The 25,880-nt window shown below is 44.0% G+C and overlaps 1 protein-coding gene across 1 annotated transcript in view; it reads right to left on the bottom strand.

The window, feature by feature from the left end:
- PDGFC (platelet derived growth factor C) overlaps window positions 1-25,880 on the bottom strand; it is a 229,557-nt gene that overhangs the window by 6,418 nt on the left and 197,259 nt on the right. The window contains exon 4 of the mRNA XM_014593535.3: window positions 7,531-7,738. Within this exon, the coding sequence (XP_014449021.1) occupies window positions 7,531-7,738 (208 nt within the window). The remainder of the gene's footprint in view (window positions 1-7,530; window positions 7,739-25,880) is intronic.

Here is a 25,880-nt window from a genome sequence, read left to right as displayed (position 1 = left end):
GCGACTTCACCCACAAGTGATCATAAGAAAGTAGGGCTGGAAGGAACCTCACAAAATCATAATTCAGCCCCCTGCTCAAGGCAGGATTATTCCTGAATATGCCACCCTAGCTAAAGGCCTTGTTACACATTACACTGTAAGCCACACAAATGTTGATTGGCTTAGTGCTGGCTTGCAGCCTCACCTTCAATTTGGGTGGCACATCTGTGGGGAGTGTCCACACCTTAATAGAACAGAAACTGGATTATGCAGATGAAGAGATAATCCTACCCTGAAGTAGTTAATTTTCAGATGCATAATAAGTGTTTTAAACCAATTAAAGGTGTTAACATGAGGACAATCTAGGGGTTAAGAGCTCTAGGAGCCACCCAAAATTAATGTGCAACAAGGGTCTAAGTATCTGGCTCACCTGCTCTTGAAAATGTTGAAGGATGGAGCTTCTACAAATTATTTATGTAGCCTGTACCAATGTTCAACCATTGTCATAATCATAAAGTTTCTCCAGTCTTCTACCTAAATTTCCTTTATGGATGCCTGAAGCCATTGCTTCTGTCTTCTATGGCCACAGAGGACTAAGCAACAAATCTCTAGTCCCTCTGTAATCGCCCTTCAGGTATTTGAAGACTGTTACCAAATCCTCCCTCAATCTTCTCTTCTCCAGACTAAATTGATTGTGTTGAAAATTAAAATACACCCTGATTTCTTTCTTCTACTGCTTTTAGGTGCTGGGAACAAAGAACTCCTCTGCAGGTAGTGGGGAAACTAAAATGCAACAGATCTAGCTCTGCTCACAATTCTGACAGTAGATTTCTGCTGGAATTGGAGGAACCAGGTACAGCTAAGAGGCTGTGGACTTCAGGAACATCTGACTTATAACAAAGGGCTGAAGGTCAGTGCTTGGACTTCCTACCAGTTCTCTAGCATGATTTGTTCTCTATCCTGTGAAGCTATGAAAAAAATCTTCTCTAAAATAGGTACTGGTGCCAAAGGCATCACCTACTTCACCTAGCAAGGTCAAATGTAAACCAGAGGAGGTTCTGGTGAGGAATTGAGCAAAGAGAAAGAATTCATTCTGTTTTATAACCCCCTGCATGATGGCAGCAACAGAGGAATATACCACTATTATTATGCCATTGCAGTCGTATAATGGGGGAAAAGTTTACAATGAAAATTCAGTTATCATCATTTTGGTCAATGTTTGGAGATGAGCCTTAAACAAAACCTGAGATCAAAGGACATTTGCATTTTGGAATAATTTTGAATTTGAACCCATATCCAAAGCTTGCAGCTCAATCTATTTTAAGAGTTCTTTAATAATCATTTTTTATAGTGTTGAAAAACTGCATGTACAGTTTCATGCCTTACAGTTAACCAAGGGATATCACATTCTCATACTGAACTGTCTACGCTCACCCTATCTAATTTCTTATGTAATGCACTTCCATTAATAATGGCAGATTTGTCCAGTGCTTATGTAATTGCTGCTTTGAAGTGTATGAATTAAGGTCTTTTTTTCCCCTACAGAGTATCTTTCTGTCCAAAATGTATTTTAACATGTTGTGGGCACAAAGCTAGATGAGAGAATGTATATATTCCCTTAAAAATGTTTACTTAACCACAATAAAAGGTTATGTGGATTTCCCAAGTGAACTAAGCTACAATACCTGTTATAATGTGAAAATTTAAACACTCTTTCAACTTGGCTTCTACTCATTTATCATGTTTGATCCAACAGTCAAAAGTTTTTTCCTAGCACTACTTCAGAAAGAATGTAGATTTTTTTTCAATAGAAAATTATGAATGAACATTATAAATGAGCACTACTGAAATAAAATACAGAAAGAGAAAGAAAAAGAATATTTAGCTGATGGCTGATCTAAATTAAATTTTATTTAAAAAGTGTGTCTTCATTAGCATATGCACTTTAAATATAATAAATTCCTTTCATCCTCTCTGGTAGGACCCAGAGAGTTTTGATTGACAGAACTGAGTCAACATGGCAGAAGGTGACTAGTGGTGTCCCTCAGTGTTCAGTACTCAGACCAGTGCTTTTCAACATGTTCATCAATTATTTGGATTCAGGTATTAAAAGTGAACTGACAAAGTTTGCTGACAAGACCAAACTATGGGGGAGTGTGGTCACTCTCGAGGACAGGTTGACAACACAGGCCAAACTAGACAGGCTTGTGAGGTGGGCGGATCTCAACCAAATGATGTTTAATACGAAGAAATGTAAAGTGCTCCATCTGGGGAGAAAAAATCTGTAATGCACTGACAGGCTCAGCAGTGCTACGCTTGCCAGCACCACAACTGAATGAAACCTGGGTGCTGTAACAGACCACAAAATGAACATGAGCCACCAATGTGATGCCTTAGCTGGCAGAGCTAATCAGGAGCTAGCATGCATCTGCCGAGTCATCTTGAGCAGGGCTAAGGCTGTCATCCTCTCACTCTACTAGGCCTTGATGAGACAACAGATGGAGTACTGCATCCAATTCTGGGCACTGCACTTCATAAGGATGTGGAGAAGCTTGGGAGGCTTCTGGTATCATCCTGGAGGTAAGGGAGGAGCTGTAGGGGATGGACAGGAGGCTCCTGGTCCTGGGCATGATCTAAAGCTGCACTCTGCTGGGAGTGGGTGGCCTAGTAGGGCTCTCAGTGGCCTGGGAGCCCCCAGGAAATGCCAGGCCAGTTACCACCCTGGTGAAAGGCGAGTAGGGGTGCCTTAACCCCAGCTCTCACCTTCTGGTGGGTAGAAGTAATATCTAAGGCTGAGCACAATGAGCTGCTGCTCTAGCAGGGGAGTGAGAGGCCCCGTGAGACGCTGGAACACCAGTCATGGTGTGTGCTTTGTAAGATCAAAGGAAGGAGTAGAGGCCAGGTAAGCTCTGGGGAAGCACCTGAGCCAGTAGGGAAGAGACCCCAGAGGGCCAGGCACACTCCCTGGAGCACCTGAGCTGGGGATAAGGGGAACCCCCAATAATGCAGGCAGGAGGGGAAGACCCCACCGAGGGACTCAACTGGTCCATGTTGGGGCCATGACCTAAGTGTCAAAGGGCCAGGGTCGCCCCACGAGGGATGCCCATAATGAGCGAGGGAGCTCAGGGTCCTGACTGGGCCTAAGACCAGGCCAGGGCTTATGTAAGCTGAAGGTCCCCATGGTTGGGGGCCACAGGTAATAGGGTGAAGGTGACAGTCCAACCAATTGCGTGAGATGCCATTTGCGAGGCTTGGTCTGCGGTGTAGGGGTGGTACGGAGCCACGGACATCCCCCCCCCAATATTGGGGTGCAAAGAAAATGGGCAGCCTCCCGCTTTATTTAACAACTTATTAACTTCCAACAAGGCATGGCGGGCGAGACAGGTGGGCAGCGTGCCCCGAGGCAGGTGGGAGGCCAGCGACAGCTAGCCTGAGTGAAACCCACTTCGCCACACAGAGGTCTGTCTTGCAGAACTTTTCCCCAGCTGCTTTCTGCTGTTAACAGAGTTATCGAGTCAGATTATCTCCTGACTTGGTACTAGGAGGATGGGTTTGGGAGGGGGTTATGTAATTGAGGCAGCTGTGATTTCCAGGGACCATATTGTCTAGAGATGCTGCCATATACGCAGCATACTCCATAACAATAAAGGATTGGCATAATGTAGTTCCAGCCAGGCTTCTCCTGTCCTTTGCACAAAGAAGAACAAGAAGTAAAAGCATTGGGTCTGGCAGCTTCCTAGATATACAAACGATTGATTACCTTATGTTAAGTCCTGCTGGTCACTTATGGTCCCTTTATGCTATTTGAATGATTTGGGGTCATTTATTGGAATTGCAATGCAATTTTTATTTTTTCATGTACATAATCAAAAGTTCAGGAATAGAGGACTGCATTTTGTACTTATCTATATAGAACCATTCCATTGCTTTAAACAGAGTTGCTCCAGATTTATATTAATTTAACAGAGACTACAATTTTGTCCTAAATCCAAAAACATAAGTTTGGCTTCTAAATTAAAATGAAAAAACAAAAAAACCAAAAGATGATTGGACCTATTAAAAAATCTGAAGTATGTAACATATTTTAGTTAACTAATAAGCATTTTAGGGATTTTTCTATATTGTTCCTTACAATAGATTTTTAATTTAATAGAATATTCTACCTCAACAACAACAACAAAAAGTAGTTTAGGTTTTCTTGATATTCACTGTGCCTAACATTTATACTGAGTAATCTCAATGGGACACATTTTCTGCCATAGGCTATTACATTACACACTCAGTAATGCAGTCTGAGGGTGGTCCTTTTTAAGATGAATGTGGCAATACTCTTGATATGTTTATTCAGTGGAAAATCTATTTCAGTGTCTAATTAGAAGTCTTTAAAGATTTACTCTGATAGTTTCTTTGGAAGATCTCTGTCTCGAAGGGAGTTGCTTTTGTCTATATAGATGTTATCCAACACCTGCATTTCAGTTTATGTAAGGTTCCACAAATATACATTGCTTTCCCCCCACTTACTGTATGCTTAAAATGGTAATGCATTTGGCAAATGGTGAAACTCTTTAATTAGGAAAGTGCTAAATGAAATTTGAAAGATAGGGCTCATAGCTAAAAGCTTTTAAAGACAAAGTATCTCCTGTCCAGGTCTTGACTTAGCTAGTGTGTGCATAGCTGTAGCAATAAAGGCATGGCTAGAAGGGTAGATTTTTAGGCTCTGATCCAGGGATCAGCTGTCAAAGAACTAAATCTGAGTTATGAAAAGGTTTCACCTCCTCCCCTTCCTTGCTGATTGAATTATAATCTAGTTTACGTTTTCCAATATAGGATTCTATTCACTATAATATTCTATAATATTTCAGTTACACTTACATATATCTTCATTTTCACGCTATGTGGTGGCAGAGGAGGGAATATTGTCTGGATGCTATTCAACAAGATTCAGTGCTATTCAACACTGCTGTGTCTACATATGCAGTAAGGTGCTTTTTCTAATGTGCAGTAAATTTAGTACCTCCAATGTGAAGAAATGCACATTAGGCTGCCTTGATGCACAGTAACAAATGCGCCTGGTTTTTAAGTGACACTTAATGTGCAGCCTATTTTACTGCCCATTAGAGTAATAGCATGATTTTTTACATGATGCTTTTTGCCCCATAAAATAGGCCACTGCACATTAAAGCACATGTGTAGATGCACCCAGGGAATCCATAAATGTGAAATAATGGGCAGCATCTGGAGGAGATTTGACTGAAAATGCGCAAATGTCACATGTTAGAAGAGCATGTCGTCTTTTGATTTATTCTACCATCAGATAGCTCTGCCCATCTTAGCATGTTCATAGACATGGGCATAATTGTTTCATCGGATAGCCTGGAAGAGGAATATTGACATAATCTGCTCTAACTAGCTTCTGATGTCATAAAATTCACTGCACGCTCTGAAGATGTGATCCAGATGATCATGAACTAACCACATTAACCAAAAATAAACTTGCACTATTTGTGCACTGAGAACTATCAATTATATACGAATATACTAATGCTCGATTGTGCCATTTGGTAAGAATGGACCTGTGCAATCACAGAAGAAAATTAAGAATCATTAGCCCTCTGCCACAAGTTTATACTTAAGATGTGATTAACCAGTTAATCATGTCTTTAACATGTGACCAGGTTACAATTTAAGCAATTAATGGCATCATAAAACAAGGACTAAGCGAGAAAGTTCTGCACAACATGTGGAATAACTTTGTGGCTGGTTTCTATCACACCATAAATTGAATGTGTGGCCAGATATACCCCTATGGTTGGAAGCCCTGTCAGCTGATGGGGCTCCCTGCTGCGGGGGTGCACCATGTGCTCCCCTGACTGGAAGTCCTGTCAGCTGATCCAGGCTCCCAGCTCCAAGGGCACACTATGCACCCCCAAGGCTGGGAGCCCACAGCTGATGGAGTATACAGTAAGCTTGCTACTTGGTGGTGCAGGGGGAGTCTGGATCATGATTTGATCCTGGGCTCCCTTTGCACCTGCAATAAGGCAAGATGGGCTCTGATGCTCCATCCCACAATCACGCCTCCTGTGTGCCATATCTGGAAGTGCGACTATCTGGATCACGCATCAGATCCTATCGCACCTTTACCTGAATGTTTGGTAGAGACCTTAAAGGCCAGGGCACATTAGAGAAGTACAAGCTACGACTGAGTTCTCCAGCATGCAGTTTGTGAGCAGCCACATCAGGCTTATTTGGAAAACAGTATGGATCAGTTTTTTAACTAGTCCTTGTATGCTTGTTGCAAGACAGATTTCTCTGTCTAAATACATTCTCCAGTTATATGCATGCTGCTTGTACCTGGAGACAGAAAGAAGTCATCCAAAACATTAGGCAGAAACATATTCCCATTATATGCTTTCTCCTTGCCTTCTGTTTTTATAGTCTAGTACCTCCAAGATACAGATTGTATGCTGTATAACCATATGAGGATAAAACCATTCTCTATAGTTACAATGTCAAAGTTAGCATTCTATGTATATACTCAGCATTAGTAGTGTTATGAAAGTGAATAACGAATTTGAAAATACTTTGAATAGTCGGGCAATAATTTTATGATCTTCATTCAGGCTTGCCATAACCAGTACAGGAAATGCAATTCTAAAGCATTCCTTTGTCAGTCATAGAAGTAAACCTCTGTACCATGCCCTCAACCTGCCAAGTTCGTATCTGCTTCAGTGCTATTGGAAGGTTGTCAGGAATCTTTGCTTCTGGTCATGTATTCAGCCTCTTGAGGATAAAAACCTAATCTGCCACACACATTTAGAATATATAAGAACTTTTCCTGTTCCCCTTGAAACTCGCATCCCCTGATCAACACATGCCTCTCCATTTCATCTGGGAATTCAGCATAATCACACTCAGAGTAAAGATATTCAGTGTTACAGTCCCTTTCATCATAAGCTACTTCATTCTCTCAGTTAAAGAGTAACTGAGAGAGAAATAATGTAAAAATACTAAATGGTGGCTCAGAAAGAGATACAAAAGACACTCTGCAACCATAATCAAACATGCCAACTGACAAGCAAATCAAAGAGACAGGTTTAGGAACAGTGGTTCCTATGAGATAAGAGCTCTATCAAAGCCTCTTCCTTGTTCTGAAGAAGAGGAACTTCAGTCTGAGTTCTGTATTTGGAAACTTCAATTTTTTTAAAGCACTTGAGCCTGGAGTAAGGGTCTCCTAAACTCATTTTGCTTTTGCACATAAAATTGCCCTGGCATTGACCAAGTCAAAGCTTAAAATACCTTTACCTCCTGTATGTTACACAGGGACACAAAGATATCATGTGTTTGGGTGGGGACATTTGCAGTTTCTTTCCTTCATCCAGATAACAACAAAAATGCAAGAATATTTGAACTTGACAAACTTCATCAGAATGTTATCATTCTCAATGCCTTATTCATAAGCTGTTGCCTAGGTTGCTCAAAGTGATTTTGTCAACAAGGAAAGAGTCATCTACACAGAGCTGCAAGAACAATAGTTGTAGAAGGGTGATTTACCTCTGGATTTTCTTCCCTGAATATATGCCTTTCCAAGAAGCTGCCATGTTGGTCTGTATAGGTCTTCCAAATCCAGCTGCCATCTATCTGGTTCAAGATATCGGATGAGTTCTTCTACGGTACTAAATCCAGCAACGGCATTGTTTAGTAAATCCAGCGGTAAGGCAGATGGGGGTAAAATGGATGGGCTGGGAGTTTCTGAATGATGCTACAATTAAAACAAAGAACAGTACCAGTTAGATGTGAATCACAGGGTTATATAAAGCACACCAGAGGTTTAGATAAAATATTTCTTGATCAACTTAGCAGTAGTAACAAAATAGTCTCATATATACATAACCACTTATTAAGTCAAATATAATAATTCAAGAAACACCCAACTATTCTTCACATTTAATGTGTGACTTCCAAAAAAAATTGACTATGTTCTTTCTAGCAACCAAGTATTATTTCTTGAAATTGAAAATGTTCTTTCAGCACTGGATACTATATAGCTCATTTAAAAAATGCTGAAGTCAGCCCAGAGAAATCCATAGCAAACTCCATGAAAAAATTCTCCTACTGAGGTAATGTTTCAATTCCAGTAACAATACTTTGTTCTGTGAGTGAGTCAACATGCATGAGTTCTTCAGGAGCATGAACATTATATTAAATATTATATTTAATATTATGCTGATGGGGGTAAGGTAGGTTATAGAGAAGAAGATAGCATTTTGAAAGAGTTAAAAAGCCTTGCCCCTATTTCCTTCAATTATTGTTCTCGGGCCACTTTCAACAGGTACTGTAAGAACAGGAGTCCTTATATTGAACCTAATATAAAACTCATACAAGAGTACATGGTCTGTTGCTACTGTTACTTTCTACAGGCTCTGCACCTTGTCGAGCCAGTAACATTTCCAGAAGAGAAGCTAAGGCTGTGCACTATCATTTGTGGGTGGGTAGTTAGAAATGAATGCAGACCCCATATTGCTGCATTCCTTTCCTTCTTCCCAATGTCCACATTAAAAATAGCAAGATGTGTTCATTGGGATAAGATAACAAACTAATGTAACACCCACACACACTTGGGGTTGTGTGTAGTGGGGTGTGTTCTGGTTTCACATCGCTGTGAATTGTGTTTGTGCTATATATTGTGCCTTTTCTGGGACTGGAAGAGGATCATATCCCCTCCCCCTCATTGTGTCCAGGCCATTGTCTTAAGTTTCCCTTCAAGGGATCTGTGGAATCAGTTTGGTGATACTGCCCATTTTGAATTGACTGGCAGTGGTCAAACGATGCTGCTTCTGACTGGGACCCTGTAGTGATGTCAGGAAAGTTATTAAAGGTTCAGGCCACCTGGGCTGGGTCTCTCTCTCTCTCTTTTTTTTCCCTCTCCTGAGGATACAAAAGCATGAAAGCTGAATTGGGAGCCAGAAAGCCTGCTCCCCATGGTGGGGGGTCTCTTTCCCCACCCACCCCCTTTCACTGGAGAAGTAAACTGAAGCTATGTGAAGGGAGAGCCTCATTTACAGGGGGGAAAAAAGTCTGTCTCGGGGCTTGAGACCCCTGTTCTCTCCCCTTTTGTTTCTTCTCAGTTTTGAGTGGGATGATGCTGGGGGGGGGGGGGGGGGGAAGGGAGGGGGAAGGAATCAATCCCTGCAGCAAACTAGTGAAGGCTGAAGCCTGGCAATTTTGCTGGTATGCTCTGGGCCAGGACTGAGAGTCTGGCATGTTCTAGTTGCTGTTGCAATTTCTTTTGGGTTCAGCATAGCTGTTTCACTGAGCCCCAGCTGCATGTCTTCCAGGCAGTTTTGGCCATGCAGGCCTTGAGTGGGGTGGTACCATGAGTATATTATGCCCTAGTGCAGTCTGACCAGCAACAGGGTCCTAGACGTTACTGGCTGTGCAGGCCTTGAGTGGGATGATGCCATGAGTGTATTATTCCCTAATGCAGACTGCCCAGGGAACAGAGTCCTGACAGTCACTGGCTCCTGTGTTGGGGATTGTAGTGTCTCAGCATAGCAGTACAGTTGAAACTAAATGTCCAGGCTACAGCCATTGATCAGGGCCCTTTTTGCTGTTTCACAGGTGTTGCACTTCAGCCCACCTGTGTAGGGCAGAGCCCCAGTCATACGTTCGGCTGGCAGATTTGGGCCCGGGTGAAGCCCTGGCACTTGTTTATCAGTGTATAGCCCTGGCCAGCTTTTTGCTGCCCAGTCCAGGCCCAGCAAAATAGGCCTGGGCCTTCTTTTGTCCCTTTTGCAGTTTCTGCCCCAACCAAGTGGTGTGGTTGGGCGCTAGTTGTAGATCAGGCCCAAGCCAAGGTGGGCCTGGCCCCCCTTTTGTTGTTTCATAGCTGTTGGGTGTTAGCATAGCAGGGTAGCTGAGTCTAAATGTCCAGGCTGCAGTCCTGGTGCTCTTTTGTTGCATGGTCAAGCCCTGATGCCAGATAGGCCTGAGTCCCCCTTTTATTATTTTATAGCTGTTGTGCATAGCTGTATTGCTGAGCCCTGCTGTACATTTGCTGCATGTCTGTGCCTGGCTTGGGCCTGGCACATTTTGGGCCTGGCACATGTTGTTGCTTTCATAGGTCTGTGTCATGACCAAGCAGCATGGTTGGTTAGGGGTGCAGTTCAGACTCTTTTTCTGTTTGACTGGCTTTTCTTTGAGTGCTCTTGCAGTTTCCTACCACAGCAGAGCTGGGATTAGGACTAGAAACTTTGGGGGGTGTGGTATGATGACAAAAGCTGCAGTTAAGCCTTCAAAGCAACCACATGGCAGTGGAGATCAGTACTACAGCTTCACAGGGAGCAATGAGAGGCCCCTGCAATGCATAAGGACCTATGCTCTCTAGCAGCTCCCTACAGTGCAGTAAACCCATGAAGCAGCTCAAAGGAATCTCTGTTGCAGCCCCCTCTCTCCAGCCCATTGCTGAAGGGCAGGTATAGCTGTGCAGGCTCCCAGAACTACCTGGTGCGGAGCCCCAAGTCCCAGACTGCCTGGGTATGGGTAAAGCCTCCTCAAGAGGGTGCCACCTATAGACTTTGTTTTGTAGTTTATAGTGCTTTAAAATTATAGTTAGTGTTTAATTTAGCTTTTTTTTACTCTTTGTAATAAACTTGGATTTAGCATTTACAGTGCTCGTGAGGGAAGAGTTGCTGGTTTTATTGGACACCCTAGTGATTCATTTAGTGTTTCCCAGGTAGTCTTGGTGGGGGCTCAAGCCTCCTGGTAAAATATATTTAGTACCCCAAAATTGAACCCAGCCCTTGTAGCTGCTGACAGGTGCTCAGCAGAAGGGTTACACCAGGGGTGTCCAACCTTTTTGAATGTGGGGCCAGATCATGAACTTTTTATCACCCAGTGAGCCGGCGAGCCATATTCAAAGACTTCACAGGAAGCGGTATCACATCAGGAAGTGATGTCACATGACATTTGACACCAATGAAGTTGCAGGAAGTGACAATAAAATGGGCCTGGAAATGTGATTTAAAATCTAAAATAAAAACAATATAAAAGCAACAATGAAATAATACCAAACACTTGACTAAAATAAACACTTTCGCATAATGCGTAATGAAAGGAATCATAATGCAAGTTGACAGATCAAATGTGGAAAAGATAGCAGCCAGAGTGGAAACTAATCAAAGGTAGAGGGATGTGTCTCAGCGGGAGACACCTGCATGGTGCTTTGCAGCCTCCGCCACTCGCTGCCTTGCAGGGGGTGGGCGGGGAGGGAGGAGGGAGTGGGGGCTCCTCAGTGCATCCGAGAGGCTGCGAGCGAGACTTGCGGCTCAACTGGGTACGGAGCGGAGCAGGGTGGGGAGAGCCACTGCCATGCGTGGGAGCCCCAGTCCGGGCTCCTACTTGTCCTCCCAGCCGCAGCCTCCCTGGGATGTGCAGGAAAGGTGCCCTCTGCTCTGCCACTGCCCGACTCACTGCCCCGGCAGCCGCATGTGCCCGCAATGCCCCCTGCTCCTGCCTCTGCCCCACGCCACTCTGCCGCTGAGCCCCGGCCCCGCGCCGCCACCTCTGCCTGCTTTCAAGGATGCCTGGCAAGTTGTCTGGGCACCAGGGAGCGTGTGTGTGCCTGGGTCCTGCTGTGGGGCACTGCTCGCTGCGGGCTGCATGTGAGAACCTTGTCCCTCCCCCAGCCCTTCAGCAGCTATTAGGAAGCTGCTGAGGGGCTGGGGGAGGGACAAGGGGTGGGAATGAAAGTAAACTGTGTTTACTTTTGTTTCCCATTGCAGCACCTTGGGCCTCAGAAAATGGCTTGGCAGGCTACATGGAGGCTCGCGGGCCGTATGTTGGACAAGCCATGGTTACACTAACATATTCTCAACTATAATTTGAAGGGTCAAGTAAAAAAGGTGTGGTACACTGATTTTTAAAACAGTGATTTGACACTATAGTCCAAACTGCCAAGAAAAATAAATATTTTAAGATTAGTCTTCCATGTTTTTCTCCATTGTAACTAAATTGTTGCTAGTCATATTTTCTATTTTTGAATCTGCAAAGTTTTCTTTTGCTCAAAACTACAATATTAGGAAGATAAACTGCACATTTCTGAAGAAAACCAATTTATTGTAACTGCCTTGTGAAGTGTAGAGAACACTTACAGAATTTGTAACATGCAGTGTCTTGTGATGCATATGCAATGCTTGATTTATCACTGTGTTACTCAAGCTTTATGCTGATATAACTTTCAATGAACAAATGCAATTACTTTGGTTTAAACTGGAGCAAGGAATGAATTAATCACTCACAGAACAGAATCCCATTTCTTTTTACATGCCCAAATAGCAGCTTTCAAGACACGCAACTGCCATGTTTGGCACTTACACATAGTTTGCATTTCTTTTCCCATGCAATGGGGACACAGGCATCCACATAGCCACTGAACATATCATACACACACAAATCCCTATTGTGCTATCCAGGATGGCACCTCAAAAGGAGGGCTGAGACTGTATAAGACCTAATTTGTTGTCTAGAGCACTGCACCAGAAACTCAGACAGATGCAGGTTCAAACCTATTCTGCGGAAAGGGGGACCCAGAACTTGTAGCTCCTATTTCTTGGGCAAGAGTCCTAACTATACAGCTGATGCTAACATAGTTAAGGGCTCTCTTTCTCTGTCTCCCTCAAGTCACAGTTTTTTGCTGGGTAGAATTTCATTACTTATATTCATTCAGTGTACATTCAGAAGGAACCATGTACCTGCTCACCCAGTGTATAGATTACTGTGCACACTCAATGGCTGTGAGGACACTTGTATGTCCACACTGTATGGGATATGGCATCTTAAGCTGTACATAAATGCCGGAGATGGTTGCCATAACTGGAAAATGCTGATTTGGGCAGATAAAGTGAAAAAGGTTTCTACCCATGCCACTTTTCATTATACCAAATACAAAAATTGTCATTGCCTTCTACTATTCTCACAGGAATAATTCACAAAAGCACAATAATATCAGTTAACTTGAAGCAAGATTATCCAAAAGTGAGGAGTTGCATCTTAATACACAGTGGTTATACTTTAATCATAATTTTGCAATAAGCACTATTAAGACTTAGTAAAAGTACCCAGTGAAATACTTAGTAAGATTAATTGTACTTGCTATAAAACTGTTAGATTCTCTTACAGATGTGTATATATATTTACCACATTATCCTCTCAATTAATGAAGTCAAGTGCATCATTACAATTAAAATTTTTACTTTCTGTTGTTTTTAATGGCTAATAGCTTTTATTTTGTATGTAAATAGTTTAGATAGAATGTCAAGAGCAGCATAAATGGTAATGTTTCCTTTGATTATGCTATTAGTAATACTTAATTGGGAAGGCTGCTTTTATCTAAATACAAAAATTCATAAATATGCTTTCAACACTTTTTGTATTACACAAGTGCAAGGATTTCTGAACTCCAGGGAAAAATTGGATTCTAGGAAAGGATAGAAAGAGAAATGAATTAATTCTAGATAATGTATCCTAACTTGTTGACAAGCATAAACAAGTTTGAGCAAAGACATCAGGTGGCAAATAATGGTGACTGACCAATGGTGAATGGTAATGTTGGCTTGAAAATGGCATTTAAAGGTTTGCTTTTTTGGGAACTGGCTTATAGGTATAGATGTAATCACTATAAGGGTTCAAGATGGGCAGCAGGGGTTAATTGATTTCTAAGAGCTTGGGTCTCACACTCAAAGTGTATCACAGCCCTGGGAGCAGACAGGCTGTCTAGCATGACAAGGCCAACAGATGGACACAGCCTGAGAACTGAGGGAGCACAACAAGGACACACAGTCTAGAAAACAGCTTGGGAACCAAGGAAGTATATACCATACCGGCCTATAACACAAGATAAATGACACCAGCTACAAGGCCCGAGAGCAGAGGTGGGCCTGAGTCCTGGTTTTGGGGGGACAGACCAAATTAGGAGACGGTCCAGAAGGCTACATGGACGTGTGACCACAGAGACAAAACCAACCAGAGATAGCCATAGATTCATAGATTCATAGATGTTAGGGTCGGAAGGGACCTCAATAGATCATCAAGTCCGACCCCCTGCATAAGCAGGAAAGAGTGCTGGGTCTAAATGACCCCAGCTAGATACTCGTCTAACCTCCTCTTGAAGACCCCCAGGGTAGGGGAGAGCACCACCTCCCTTGGGAGCCCGTTCCAGACCTTGGCCACTCGAACTGTGAAGAAGTTCTTCCTAATGTCCAGTCTGAATCTGCTCTCTGCTAGCTTGTGGCCATTGTTTCTTGTAACCCCCGGGGGCGCCTTGGTGAATAAATCCTCACCAATTCCCTTCTGTGCCCCCGTGATGAACTTATAGGCAGCCACAAGGTCGCCTCTCAACCTTCTCTTGCGGAGGCTGAAAAGGTCCAGTTTCTCTAGTCTCTCCTCGTAGGGCTTGGTCTGCAGGCCCTTGACCATACGAGTTGCCCTTCGCTGTACCCTCTCCAGGTTATCCGCATCCTTCTTGAAGTGTGGTGCCCAGAATTGCACGCAGTACTCCAACTGCGGTCTGACCAACGCCCTATAGAGGGGAAGTATCACCTCCCTGGACCTATTTGTCATGCATCTGCTGATGCACGATAAAGTGCCATTGGCTTTTCTGATGGCTTCGTCACACTGCCGGCTCATGTTCATCTTGGAGTCCACTAGGACTCCAAGATCCCTTTCCACCTCTGTGCCACCCAGCAGGTCATTCCCTAGGCTGTAGGTGTGCTGGACATTTTTCCTCCCTAGGTGCAGCACTTTGCATTTCTCCTTGTTGAACTGCATCCTGTTGTTTTCTGCCCACTTGTCCAACCTATCCAGGTCTGCTTGCAGCTGTTCCCTGCCCTCCGGCGTGTCCACTTCTCCCCATAGCTTTGTGTCATCTGCAAACTTGGACAGAGTACATTTCACTCCCTCGTCTAAGTCGCTGATGAAGACATTAAAGAGTATCGGTCCAAGGACCGAACCCTGCGGGACCCCACTGCCCACACCCTTCCAGGTCAAGACCGACCCATCCACCACGATGGGCTGAAGAGCCAGGAGTCATCAAGGGGGAAGGAGAATACAAAAGCAGAGACTTGAGAGTAATAAAGTGTCCCTCCTTCTCTTCCTTTTTGTCCCTCCCTGTCCCACCCAGGTTCCTCCTCCTCCTCCCTGAGAGGGGTCCCTATCCCCATCCCTGAACCCCAGGAAGGGTCCTCAAGGCCACCATGGACCGAGGTCATGCGACCAGCCCATCTCATCCACCCCGCTGGGGGTAGGGGGGTGGGCCTCGGCATCCCACCTTCAGATTGCTGACATGTCATGCTGACATCTGACACCTAAGAAAGAGCTTCAGACTGGAGCTTGCATCCTGGCCAGACATAGTTTGACTCTGATGACAGTCCTAGGATTTGGTAGATATATTTATTTATTAAGAATTACTTGATTGTGTGTATTGTTTTTCTTTTGTTATCACTGTGTATCAATAAATTTGCCTATTATTGAATGGAAATATTGTAGTCAGTCTGAGGATGAGTCTCCCACCATGAACAAGGTATCTGGATCATAAATTCAGTGCCAACAGGTAATACTTTGGTTGTAGTTTCAAACCACCACACAATCAAGTTTTCAATTAGTTTCCCTTGCTCCCACAGCAATAAGGCTATAAGATAAGAATATCAAAATCTGTTCATATTGTTGGATTGTCACTCAAATTCATGCTGAAAGCAGTTGTCCAAGTGTAAATCAAAACTATCAATGGTGTCAACAACTGTACAGTTACTAATGTTCTGCAACTTTTGAATTCATCAACCTTTTTGCAAACATAAGAGTTCAAGCATTTGTTATTAACATATTCTCTAATTCTAACAATTCTCAAAGTCTAACAATGTTCTGGCATCTATTGTTCCTAATTCCAATGCATTTCTACTTCAAAATATTACTCTACTGAAAGGAATACTGTGAAATTCCATATTTGCACTTAATTGATAATAATACTTATTGACTCTCCAACAAAACTGACTGAATCTACTCTTAAGAATAAAGCTTATTGCTTAATGATAGAGGGAATTTTGGTAATATATATCTTGAAAGTGCATTTCCTTGAGTATAACATACTATTAGTTTTTCCTGCAAATTAAACAATTTAATTTATAATAAAAAAGTATTATTCTAGACTGTCTCTTGCACAAAATAAACCTTGACCTGTTCTGGCTCTCTGATGCATGGAGGACACTACTATGAAGCAGTTTTACACTACTACTGGTGTACGCTGTTCTCAACAGCCTTACTTCAGCAAGGAATGTGGCCCCATCTCAGTAGTAAAGTTGAGATGCTCCAGAATATGACAAGTACTAACCTTTCCTTTCACAGAATCAGTTCTTTCATTAATATATTTGTTCTCTGTAAGGCTTTTGTTTCATTTTGGATTGGGTTTTGTTTTGCCTGAGGATGAGTAATTTACATCAGAACAGGAAAAAACTAAACAACAACAAAAAAAGCCTGCCACCAAATAATCCCCACCCCACAAAAACAACCCCAAATAAAACCTTTAAATAAAAATGTTTACAAATTCTATATTTTAGTGTGTTTTCCCCACCTGAAAAACAAGCATATATGCAATTCTTACAATTTTTGTTTTTGTATACAGGAAACCATTGTAACTTATTTTAATATGAAGAAACATGTTTAAATACTGAAGAGAGACAAACAAAATGTTATAGCTTTAGTATATTATTAAATATGATTCAGAATGAAAACCAAAAACCATAATAAAATACACTGGGCCAGCAGCTTCCTTGTCATAAAGCCAGGAATGACAATTAGGGTTGGATCAAATAGAATTTCCAGTTAAGCTATTTATAATGCATTTTCCTGCATACCCTTGAAACTGTCAAGATGAATATCCTATAGGAATACCCGACGGAGCTTCCAGTCTATATATATATAGATATAGCATAGATTAGGAATTGAGATTGGAAGGGATATAACAGGAAGCAAGGAATAAGACTGTAACTTTATAAATCTGTCCTGAGTAAAGGGTGACATATTCTTTCACCACCTCAGAAATAGCTCTGAGAATGACTTGTGATCCAAGAAGTCCTGTTTTGTCTCCTCACTCTGGGGCCATTCACTTATTTCCATAGAGAAGCTTAATTTCCACCTCCTCCATGCGCTTGACTACCTGTTATAGTTTGTAAAGCATGAAGAGGTTGAACAGGATCCCTCTTAATCTTTAACTCACATGCATGCTTGGTGTAGTAGGCCAGGGAAACCCTCTACCTTTGGAACCAGCCACAGTACAAGTTAGGGCAATGAGTGGAACAACTGACAGGGGGAAAGGCTGAGTAGCAGCTGTACCAATCCAGTCCAAAGCTTGAGGGTCAGAGGACTTGAGGATTTCTAACCTCAGGTTGCTGTTAGAACTGTAAGAGTAGCACAGTGATTAGGGTGCTAGTCTAGAATTTTCGTGACCTGTAATTAATTCCCACATCCCTCTGCTACAGACTTATTGTGTGACCTTGGGGCAAGTCAGTTTCTCTGGACTTCACTTTGTCATTTGTAAAATGGAGATAATAGCACTTACCTAACACACAGGTGTATAACAAACATAAATATATTAAATATTATGAGGTGCAGTGGTATTACAGAATGGGTAAGCATTTTAGGTAGGTAGATATGTGCACTTTGGGCACAGGTTGTTTTTGTAAACCGTTCCTATTTGTCCTTTTCAGCTAACTCTTCCCTCTTGCATATGGTTGTGAGAAGAAATAAAACTCTAAATAGTTCATTATTTCATGTTCACATAAGTTCAGCTACTGAGCAGTACTAGAACATGGGTATGGCCCACACCATACTTATGGTTCAGCTTCTGAACAATATTAAGACATGGATATGGTCCATACTCCTTGCCTATGGAGTGTGTGACAGGCTACTTGTTCCTTCCTTTTATGGGGCAGGATCACTTGCTAGATCAGTGTGAGACACTGGAAGTTTAGCAAAGACGTGTAAATTAAATACCTGTTGCTTCTTGCTTATAATAGTCGCATGACTTTAGCTGTGGAGTAGAAGACAATGTTATTTATTAGTTTTCTGAGTCACAGACAGTACATCACTTTTTCCAATTTTGAAGAAAATCTTAACTTTCAATAAAAAAAACCAAACCCTCAACTTAACTAGGGTAACCCTTGTAAAGGAGTGAGTCTCAGCAAAACACCAAAGGATTGGGATCAACAGTGTCAAAATAAATAGCATGGATTTAATTCTATTGAATGGTTTTGTGTTCATTATCATTATAGGTAGCCTGCCAGCCTTACCTAGATATAGAGACATGTTCAAACTGAAGGAAAGCATTATGTACTTATAGGTTCTTGTAATACTTACAATAAAGGTGGCCTATTTTCCTTCTGCATAATCACATGCAAATCCTGCTAGCATAAATGGAAGTTATGCAGGAGAACAGATGTCCAATCCAAAAAGAGCTTTCCCTGAGGATATATTCTGACAAGCTTTTGGCATAATGTTAGCTCATTCTTATTTTTCATCTTGATTATAAACAGTTCAGGAAGTAATGCTGCCGGAAGGTATGGAAGGAACTCCAAGTAGCAGCCCTGTCTATCTGAATGAGTTTGATCTATCTGGATTACTTAGCTGAAGCCACCTCAGACCTTATGAAATATGCTTCTGCAACAGCTAGTACTGCAATCCCTATTTGTGTATATCAAAGAAATATGCAGAGTCTAAGCCTCTCAGACAATTGCTGAAAGAAAAAAATGGCTATGTTTGTTACACATGAGTTCTGTCCATAAAGAAACTTAGAACCCTCTAAAAATATAAGACATGATAATGCATACAGTTTGGGGAAGATATTAATTTGATGGGTTGGGTCAAATGTATATCAGAGATGAAGGGTTATTTTATTCTTATGGATCAGCACTTTGACTGACCTAAGAATCTAAGGTAGCCTTAGGTATCAAGGAAGTTTTAGGTATCAAAACACTAGATCATTCAAATAATTGTGTCAAGAGGAGTCATGAGATGCACAGTTCTAATTCTTCTTTGACTGTATGTGTAGCAGTCCAATAGCTAGAACATGTACAAGATCAGTTCAGCATCTAGTTCACTGAGATGTTTGGTGCAAGCAGGGTTCTTCCAAGATCAGGTTTGAGAAAATGCAGAAGAGCTAAAATAGGTCCCTTAGAGTGGCTCAGCATGGCTCTTGAAGTCCTAGAATCATAGAAAATTACAACTGGAAGGGACCTCAGAAGGTCATAGTCTAACCCTCTGCTCAAAGCAGGACCATCCTCAGCCAAGGCTTTGTCTAGTCCGTTCTTAAAAACATCCAAGGATGGAGATTTCACAGCCTCTCTGGGTAATCTGTTCCAGTGCTTTACTACCTTCTGGGCATGTCTACATGTGCATTTATTCTGATGTAGATTTACTCTGGTGTAAGCTAAGATGGAGTAAAGGTTTTTGGGCAGGCATCTACACAGGCAGGGGGGTTTAGGGAGCAGATCTGCACCCAGTTCCCTGCAGCCCTGCAATGGGACCCTGTGGCCACTGGGTGAAAGTCTAGGCTCCAGCTGCAGCTGCTCTCTGACCAGGCTCTTCCTTTCTCAGGAGCAGCATGCCAAGCACAGGGACAGCACGCAGCAGCTTTCTCTTTGGCCACTCTGCCACCCTGCACTATAGCTGCTCCAGCTTCTGCCCTTAGCAGTGATGACCAGTGGCCCGGGCTTCTGCTGGCTGCCATGATCACCCTGCTGGCCTGTTGCACTACCTGGCCCACAGCCGTCTCTACCCACCTGGCTCCTCCATGAACAGCAACCACCTGCCTGGCCACAGCATGCTGTCCCAGGGCCACTGCCACCACACAGCTGCCCCCACCAGTGACACCAACAAGGGGCTCCATAATGCCATTGCCGAGGCCACCATCACCCTCCATCACCCTCCTGGTGGTGGCACATCATCCAGCATACCGGGGATGGTGAGCTGTGGCTTGACAGCTTCCGCATGGCCCAGGCCACTTTTCAAAACTTGCTCCAACAGCTCTGGCGCCACCTGGAGTGGCAGGACACCAGTATATGCCTGGTCATCTCTGCAGATATCCAGCTGTCCCTTGCCCTGCTGAAGCTGGCCATGCCCACCACCCTCTGGTATGTCAGAAACCTGTTCAGTGTGGGCAAGGCCATTGCTAGGGATGCCATCTTGGAGGTTTACAGAGCCCTCCAGGACATGTTGAGGCACACTGTGCTCTGTGCCCAAGACCCACCTGGTAGTGGCAGGGTTCCATGCACTGGGAATCCCCCAGTGTATCAGGGTCCTGGATGGGATCCACACCCCCATCACCTGCTCACCCCATGGAGACTGCCCCTATTACAGCCAAAGGGGATTTCACTCTGTGGTCCTGCAGGCTGTTATGGACCACTATGAAGCCTTCACCCTCATGAATGCTGGCTGGGCAGGCAGCGCCCACAATACCCACGTGTTTTGCAACTCCAGCCGGGTAGGACTTGTGGAGAGTGGACGCTGTGTGCTGGGTGTGCCAGACCTACAGCTAGGCACCACCTCTGCTCATTGGGGACACTGCCTATCCACCCTGATGATGCAGCCCTACACCGGCCACCTGGACCCCCGCTAGGTCCACTTTAACTGGTGTCTGGGCTGGACCTTCCCCCTGGTGGAGCGTGCCTTCGGCTGCCTCGAGGACCACTGGCATGCTCTCACTGCCCTTCTCAAGGTTACCAAGTACAACCTCTCTGGGGTCACTATCACAGCCTGCGTGCTGCATGGCATCTACAAGGCCTGGGGGCATTTGTTCCATGAGGCCTGGGTGGAGGAAGTGTGGTATGCAGAGGACATCTGGCAGAGGGAGCACCACCTGGGTGACAGTGGCAGCAGCAGACCATCCCACTGAGGCCCCAGGAGAGTCACATACCCACCAGTGGGGACCAAGGCAGCAGGGACAGCTCTAGCTCACCACCTCCTCCTGCACTCAGGCCTACCTGCTTCTCTGCCGATGGACCCCTCCCACCCCTGGGCCACCCCCAGCAACATGCTCACTGCAGACACATGGAAGAAAAACAAGTCTGTGCCCCCCTCACAACAAACAAACCTTTCTTCCCCCTCCCTTTCCAATACACAGATCCCCTTCCCTCCCTCCAACATACAGAGACCCCCCCACCACAGCACTTACCCCACCCACCAACATCACAAAACCCTCTTCCCTGTGAAAACTATTTACAAAGTGATTTTTGTGCTGTCCCAGAGTAGGTGGCCATGGAGTGGGGGTGCCTAGGGGGCACAGCCTGGGAGTACTGTGGCCTCTGGCCATTCCCCCAGGTCCAGATGCCATGGCAAGTGTGGCAGGTAGGGGGCTTGTTCAGGGGTGACAGTGGCCAGTGTTCCCCCAGCACAGGTGGCTCCCCCTCTGGCAGGCACAGTCCAGGCCCAGCACAGCCAGCATGCAGTCCTGGCACTGCTCCAGGCAGCTCTGTCTGGCTTTGCACCCGCATAGAACTGGGGTGAGTGGTGGGACCAGACTCAGGTGTGTGGGCTGGGTGGTGGGGCATCCAGGGTGGGGGCTGGGCCAGGGGCTCCTTGTGGAAACTGCGGCCAGGAAGCTGGGTGGGATACAGCACTGTATGCCTAAGGGTCCCTCCTCCAGTGACATGTTACTGGAAGTGCCAGGCCAGGGTGGGGGCTCAGACAGGTTGCCTGTGCTCATGTAAACTTTATGGCTACAGCCTGGTTCCCAGTTGCCACGTAAAGGTGTTGCAGGCATGGCTGGACCAACAATTATGGTCGGTCACAGAGACCCACTGTGCCTGCAAGGCCATGACCTTTATGCGGCACTGCTGCACTGACCAATCATGCCCTTGCTGCCACATCTGAACTGACAGTCTTGTAAATGTAGCCATTGGAGCATGTGCCCCATGCAAACTGGTGCAGCACCTCTGCCTCACCTCACAGCAACATGAGGTCGCTAGTCTCCTCCTGGGTCCAATTGGGGCCCCAGGTGGAGGGTACAGGCATGTGGAAGCATGTGGTCATGGGTTTGGGTGGGGAGGATGATGCTATGCTAGGACCCGTGCCGGCTCTCTGGGCCTACATGCAGCTGTTCCAATGTTTCTGGTCCTGGGCAGCTGTCATCAGCATCTTGAGCAGGGGCATGGCATGGGACTGGCAGCTGCACAGCAGAAGCAATGCCCTGCAGCACCAGCAGGCACAGGGCAGGCTGCTGGCTCTGCTGCTCAGGAGCTGCCTGCAGGAGGTCCTGGGGGGCTGTCAGGCCTGAGTAGCAGCTTGCAGCACCCTGCTGGTCCTGATGGCACTGCCCTGGCAGCTGTGTGGAAGTGCAATGCCAAGCAGCAGCACTGGGGTATTGGCAGACAGGCATAGGTAGCCTGTGGCCTGCCTAGGGGGACACACAGGGTCTGCAGTACCCTCAGGATCCCTGGAGAGCATGCCCCAGGGCTCAAAATGTCTGCAGGCTTTTATAGCCACAGACACGGCCTGCCGTAGAGGCAGCCTAGCCACTTGGTGGCTGGGCAGACCTGGAAGCAAACTTGCTCGTGGGCCATGTCTACGCGTGCAATACTGCACATTAACTAATCTTGCAAATGCTAGTAGCAAATTTAAGTGGGATTAAGGGTTTTTACTGCACAGTAAGTATATGTATGTGTAGATGCATGCACTTACTGCACAGTAAACTGTGCTAATGTGCAGTAATGTGTCTCATGTAGACATGTCCTCTGAGTGAGAAAGTTTTTCCTAATATCTAACTTAAATTTTCCTTGCAGCAACTTAAGATTATTGCTTCTTGTTCTGTCATCTGCCACCACTGAGAACAGCTTAGCTCTGTCCTCTTTGGAACCACCCTTCATACAGTTGAAGGCTGCTATTAAATCCCATCTCAGTCTTCTCTTCTCCAAACCAAATAAGCTCAGTTCACTCAGCCTCTCCTCAGAAGTCATGTGCCCAGCCCCCTAACCATTTCTGTTGCACTCTGCTGCACTCTCTCCAATTTGTCCACATCTTTTCTGTAGTGGGGAGCCCCAAAACTGGACACAGTTCTCCACATGTGGTTACTCAAGATGTGGCTTCACCGGTGCTGACTAAAGGGGAATCATCACTTCCCATGATCTGCTGGCAGCACTCCTACTAATCCAGCCTAGTATGCTGTTAGCTTTCTTTGCAACAAGGGCACACGGTTTAGATTTGTTGCCTACTGTAACACCCAGGTCCTCTTCTGCATAGCTGCTGTTTAGCCAGTCAGTCCCCAGCCAGTATGGTTGCATAGGATTGTTCCATCCTAAGTATAGGACTTTGCATTTCTTCTTATTGAAGTTCATGAGATTTCTTTTGGTCCAATCCTTCAATTTTTCTGGGTCTCTCTGAATCCTTGCCCTACCCTCCAGCGTATCACTACTCCATCCAGCTTAATATCATCTGCAGACTTGCTGGGGGTGCACTCTATCCTATCTTCCAGATCGGTGATGAAGATATTGAACAAAACCAGCCCAAGGTCTGACCCCTGGGGCATTCCATTTGATACCATCAAATAGCAAGACATTGAGCTATTGATTACTACCCATTGGGTGAGTCTATACATCACTGTAGCGATGTGCTATATCACTGTATGACGTACTACAGCAACATAGCTATCATGTGAGTCTGTGTGATTGGCAGCTACTTCACCATAGTGGCACACTCCCCTGTTTTAGCATGCCACTATGGTGAAGTGGTGGTGAAAACTAACCATGCATTATGCTCTCAGTGCAGTACGGGCGGTTATTACACCATGCCTTAGTACTGCCAAAAGCACAGTGCGTTAACAATGTCACCATAGAGCAACATGTACACATACCCTTTGAGCCTAATAATCCAATCAGTTTTCTATTCACCTTACAATCCATTCGTCCAGCCTGTTCTTTCTTAGCTTATTTGCAAGAATGTTGTAGGAAACCATATCAAAAGCCTTGCTAAGGTCAAAGTATATCATGTCTACTGGTCTCCCCACAATCATAGAACCAGTCATCTGATCATAGGAGGCAATTAGGTTGGTCAGGTATAAATCCATACTGACCAATTCTAATTACCTTCTTTTCCTCAAGTGCTTAGAAATTGAATCCTTGAGGACTTACTCCATAATTTTTCCAGAGACTGAGGTGAGGCTAACCAGTCGGTAGTTCCCTGGATCCTCTTCTGCCCTTTCTGACCTGTGTAGTACAGGAGTCAACAAGTGGTGGAGAGAAGCACTGTGGAGGGGATGAATATCATGGTACAGATCTGTGACATCAATTCCCTATGCCAGATTGGACCTTTGTGGGCTGGATTTGGCATATGGGCCATAGGTTGCAATTCCTTGGTATATTGTAAAAGAATAGGGTAATAGAACAGTGTCTCTAAGTAGCTTGGGATGTCTTTAGTGGCACTCACCATGCCAGTCTTAAACTGAAACCAGTTGCAGCAGCAGTGACTTACTATATATATTATCTGCTATGCTATTATAGTAGTACATAATATAATAGAATATGTATAGAATATAATATGACATATAAAATATAGTTTATATTATGCCAGGCTGTTGGTTGTAGCTGTGTTGGTCTAAGGACATAGGCAGGCAAGGTTATTTGGGTGATATCTTTTAATAGACCCAACTAAATAGTTGGAAAATGTGCTTTGCAAGCTTTAGGGCATAAACACCCTTCTCCAGGCATTCATAGACTTTGCTGCTGTTATGAGTTCTCCAAAGTAGAAAAGAACCTAAAGTATATCCAGAAGTCTGTGAAAATGTAAATGAGTGGAAGTTTGGAAGACAGATTATTGCATTATATATTATCCAATATATATATTATACAAGTTATATATGTGATGTGTTACAATACTATATATAGTATTACATTACATTGTTGTGTATGTATATGCATACACACAAACATATAAATATATTCTCATGTTGTAGCCAAGCCTTGCATGCTGTATATATTTAGAAAAAAAAATTTAGAACCCAACGGTATTTTATCCATTTATTCATGCAAAAAGTTGGGATGTCAAGATATTAAAATTCTTTTTGACATGAAACTCTTGTGGTTGACTGTCTCCAGTTCAAGAGACTGAGAGAAGGACCTGGATGCTAATGCTTTCAATCAGCACTAGAGGATGATGTCTTTAGAGTCATCTCTAAAAGATTAACTTTTAGATGTCTCTCCAAGCAATACATGAGTAGTTTTAGGTGTTCTTCACAAAGAACATGCCCCAATCTGAGGCTGAAAAGGCAGAATAATATTGTTTTTTGCTCACATGCATTATTACATGCTATGGTGAGGGATCTACATGTTATCTACTTAGATGGATAATAATATTTGGTGTCAATTATGCTATGGTGAGGGATCTACAAGTTATCTACTTAGACGGATACTAATATTTGGTGTCAATTGATTTGACCATAACCTTTTCAACAAACCTTCACTACCTGTCCTAAAAATTAAGATTAGAAAAATGAAAATGATTATCTTCGCCAGATAGGCTTCGTACAGTTCACAGCACAATGGAGTCCTTATCTTGCATAGGGCTTTTGGGAGATACTATAATCTAAGTTAGTAGCAAAATCAACATGAGGTAATGAGGAACATAGATAATTCTATCCAACAGGCAAAGAGCTGGGAATCAGCAGAGGAGTGCTTGGGGCTGTGCTCTGTCCCTAGACACTGCAGTCTGTAAAGTTACATGCTGAGAGCACACATACCCTCTATAGTGGTATACAGACAATTTCAAAGAACACCGATTAGATTTAGGGTTTAGAAAAGGAAGAATTAAAAAAGTAGATTAGAAGGGCAACCAAGATGAGGAGGGATGTTGAGCTGTTGACATACCGGGAC

The sequence above is a fragment of the Alligator mississippiensis genome, chromosome 2 (assembly GCF_030867095.1).
Source record: "Alligator mississippiensis isolate rAllMis1 chromosome 2, rAllMis1, whole genome shotgun sequence".
NCBI lineage: Eukaryota > Metazoa > Chordata > Crocodylia > Alligatoridae > Alligator > Alligator mississippiensis.
The sequence above is the reverse complement of the archived record's forward strand: the minus strand, read 5'-3'. Positions and strand labels throughout refer to the sequence as shown.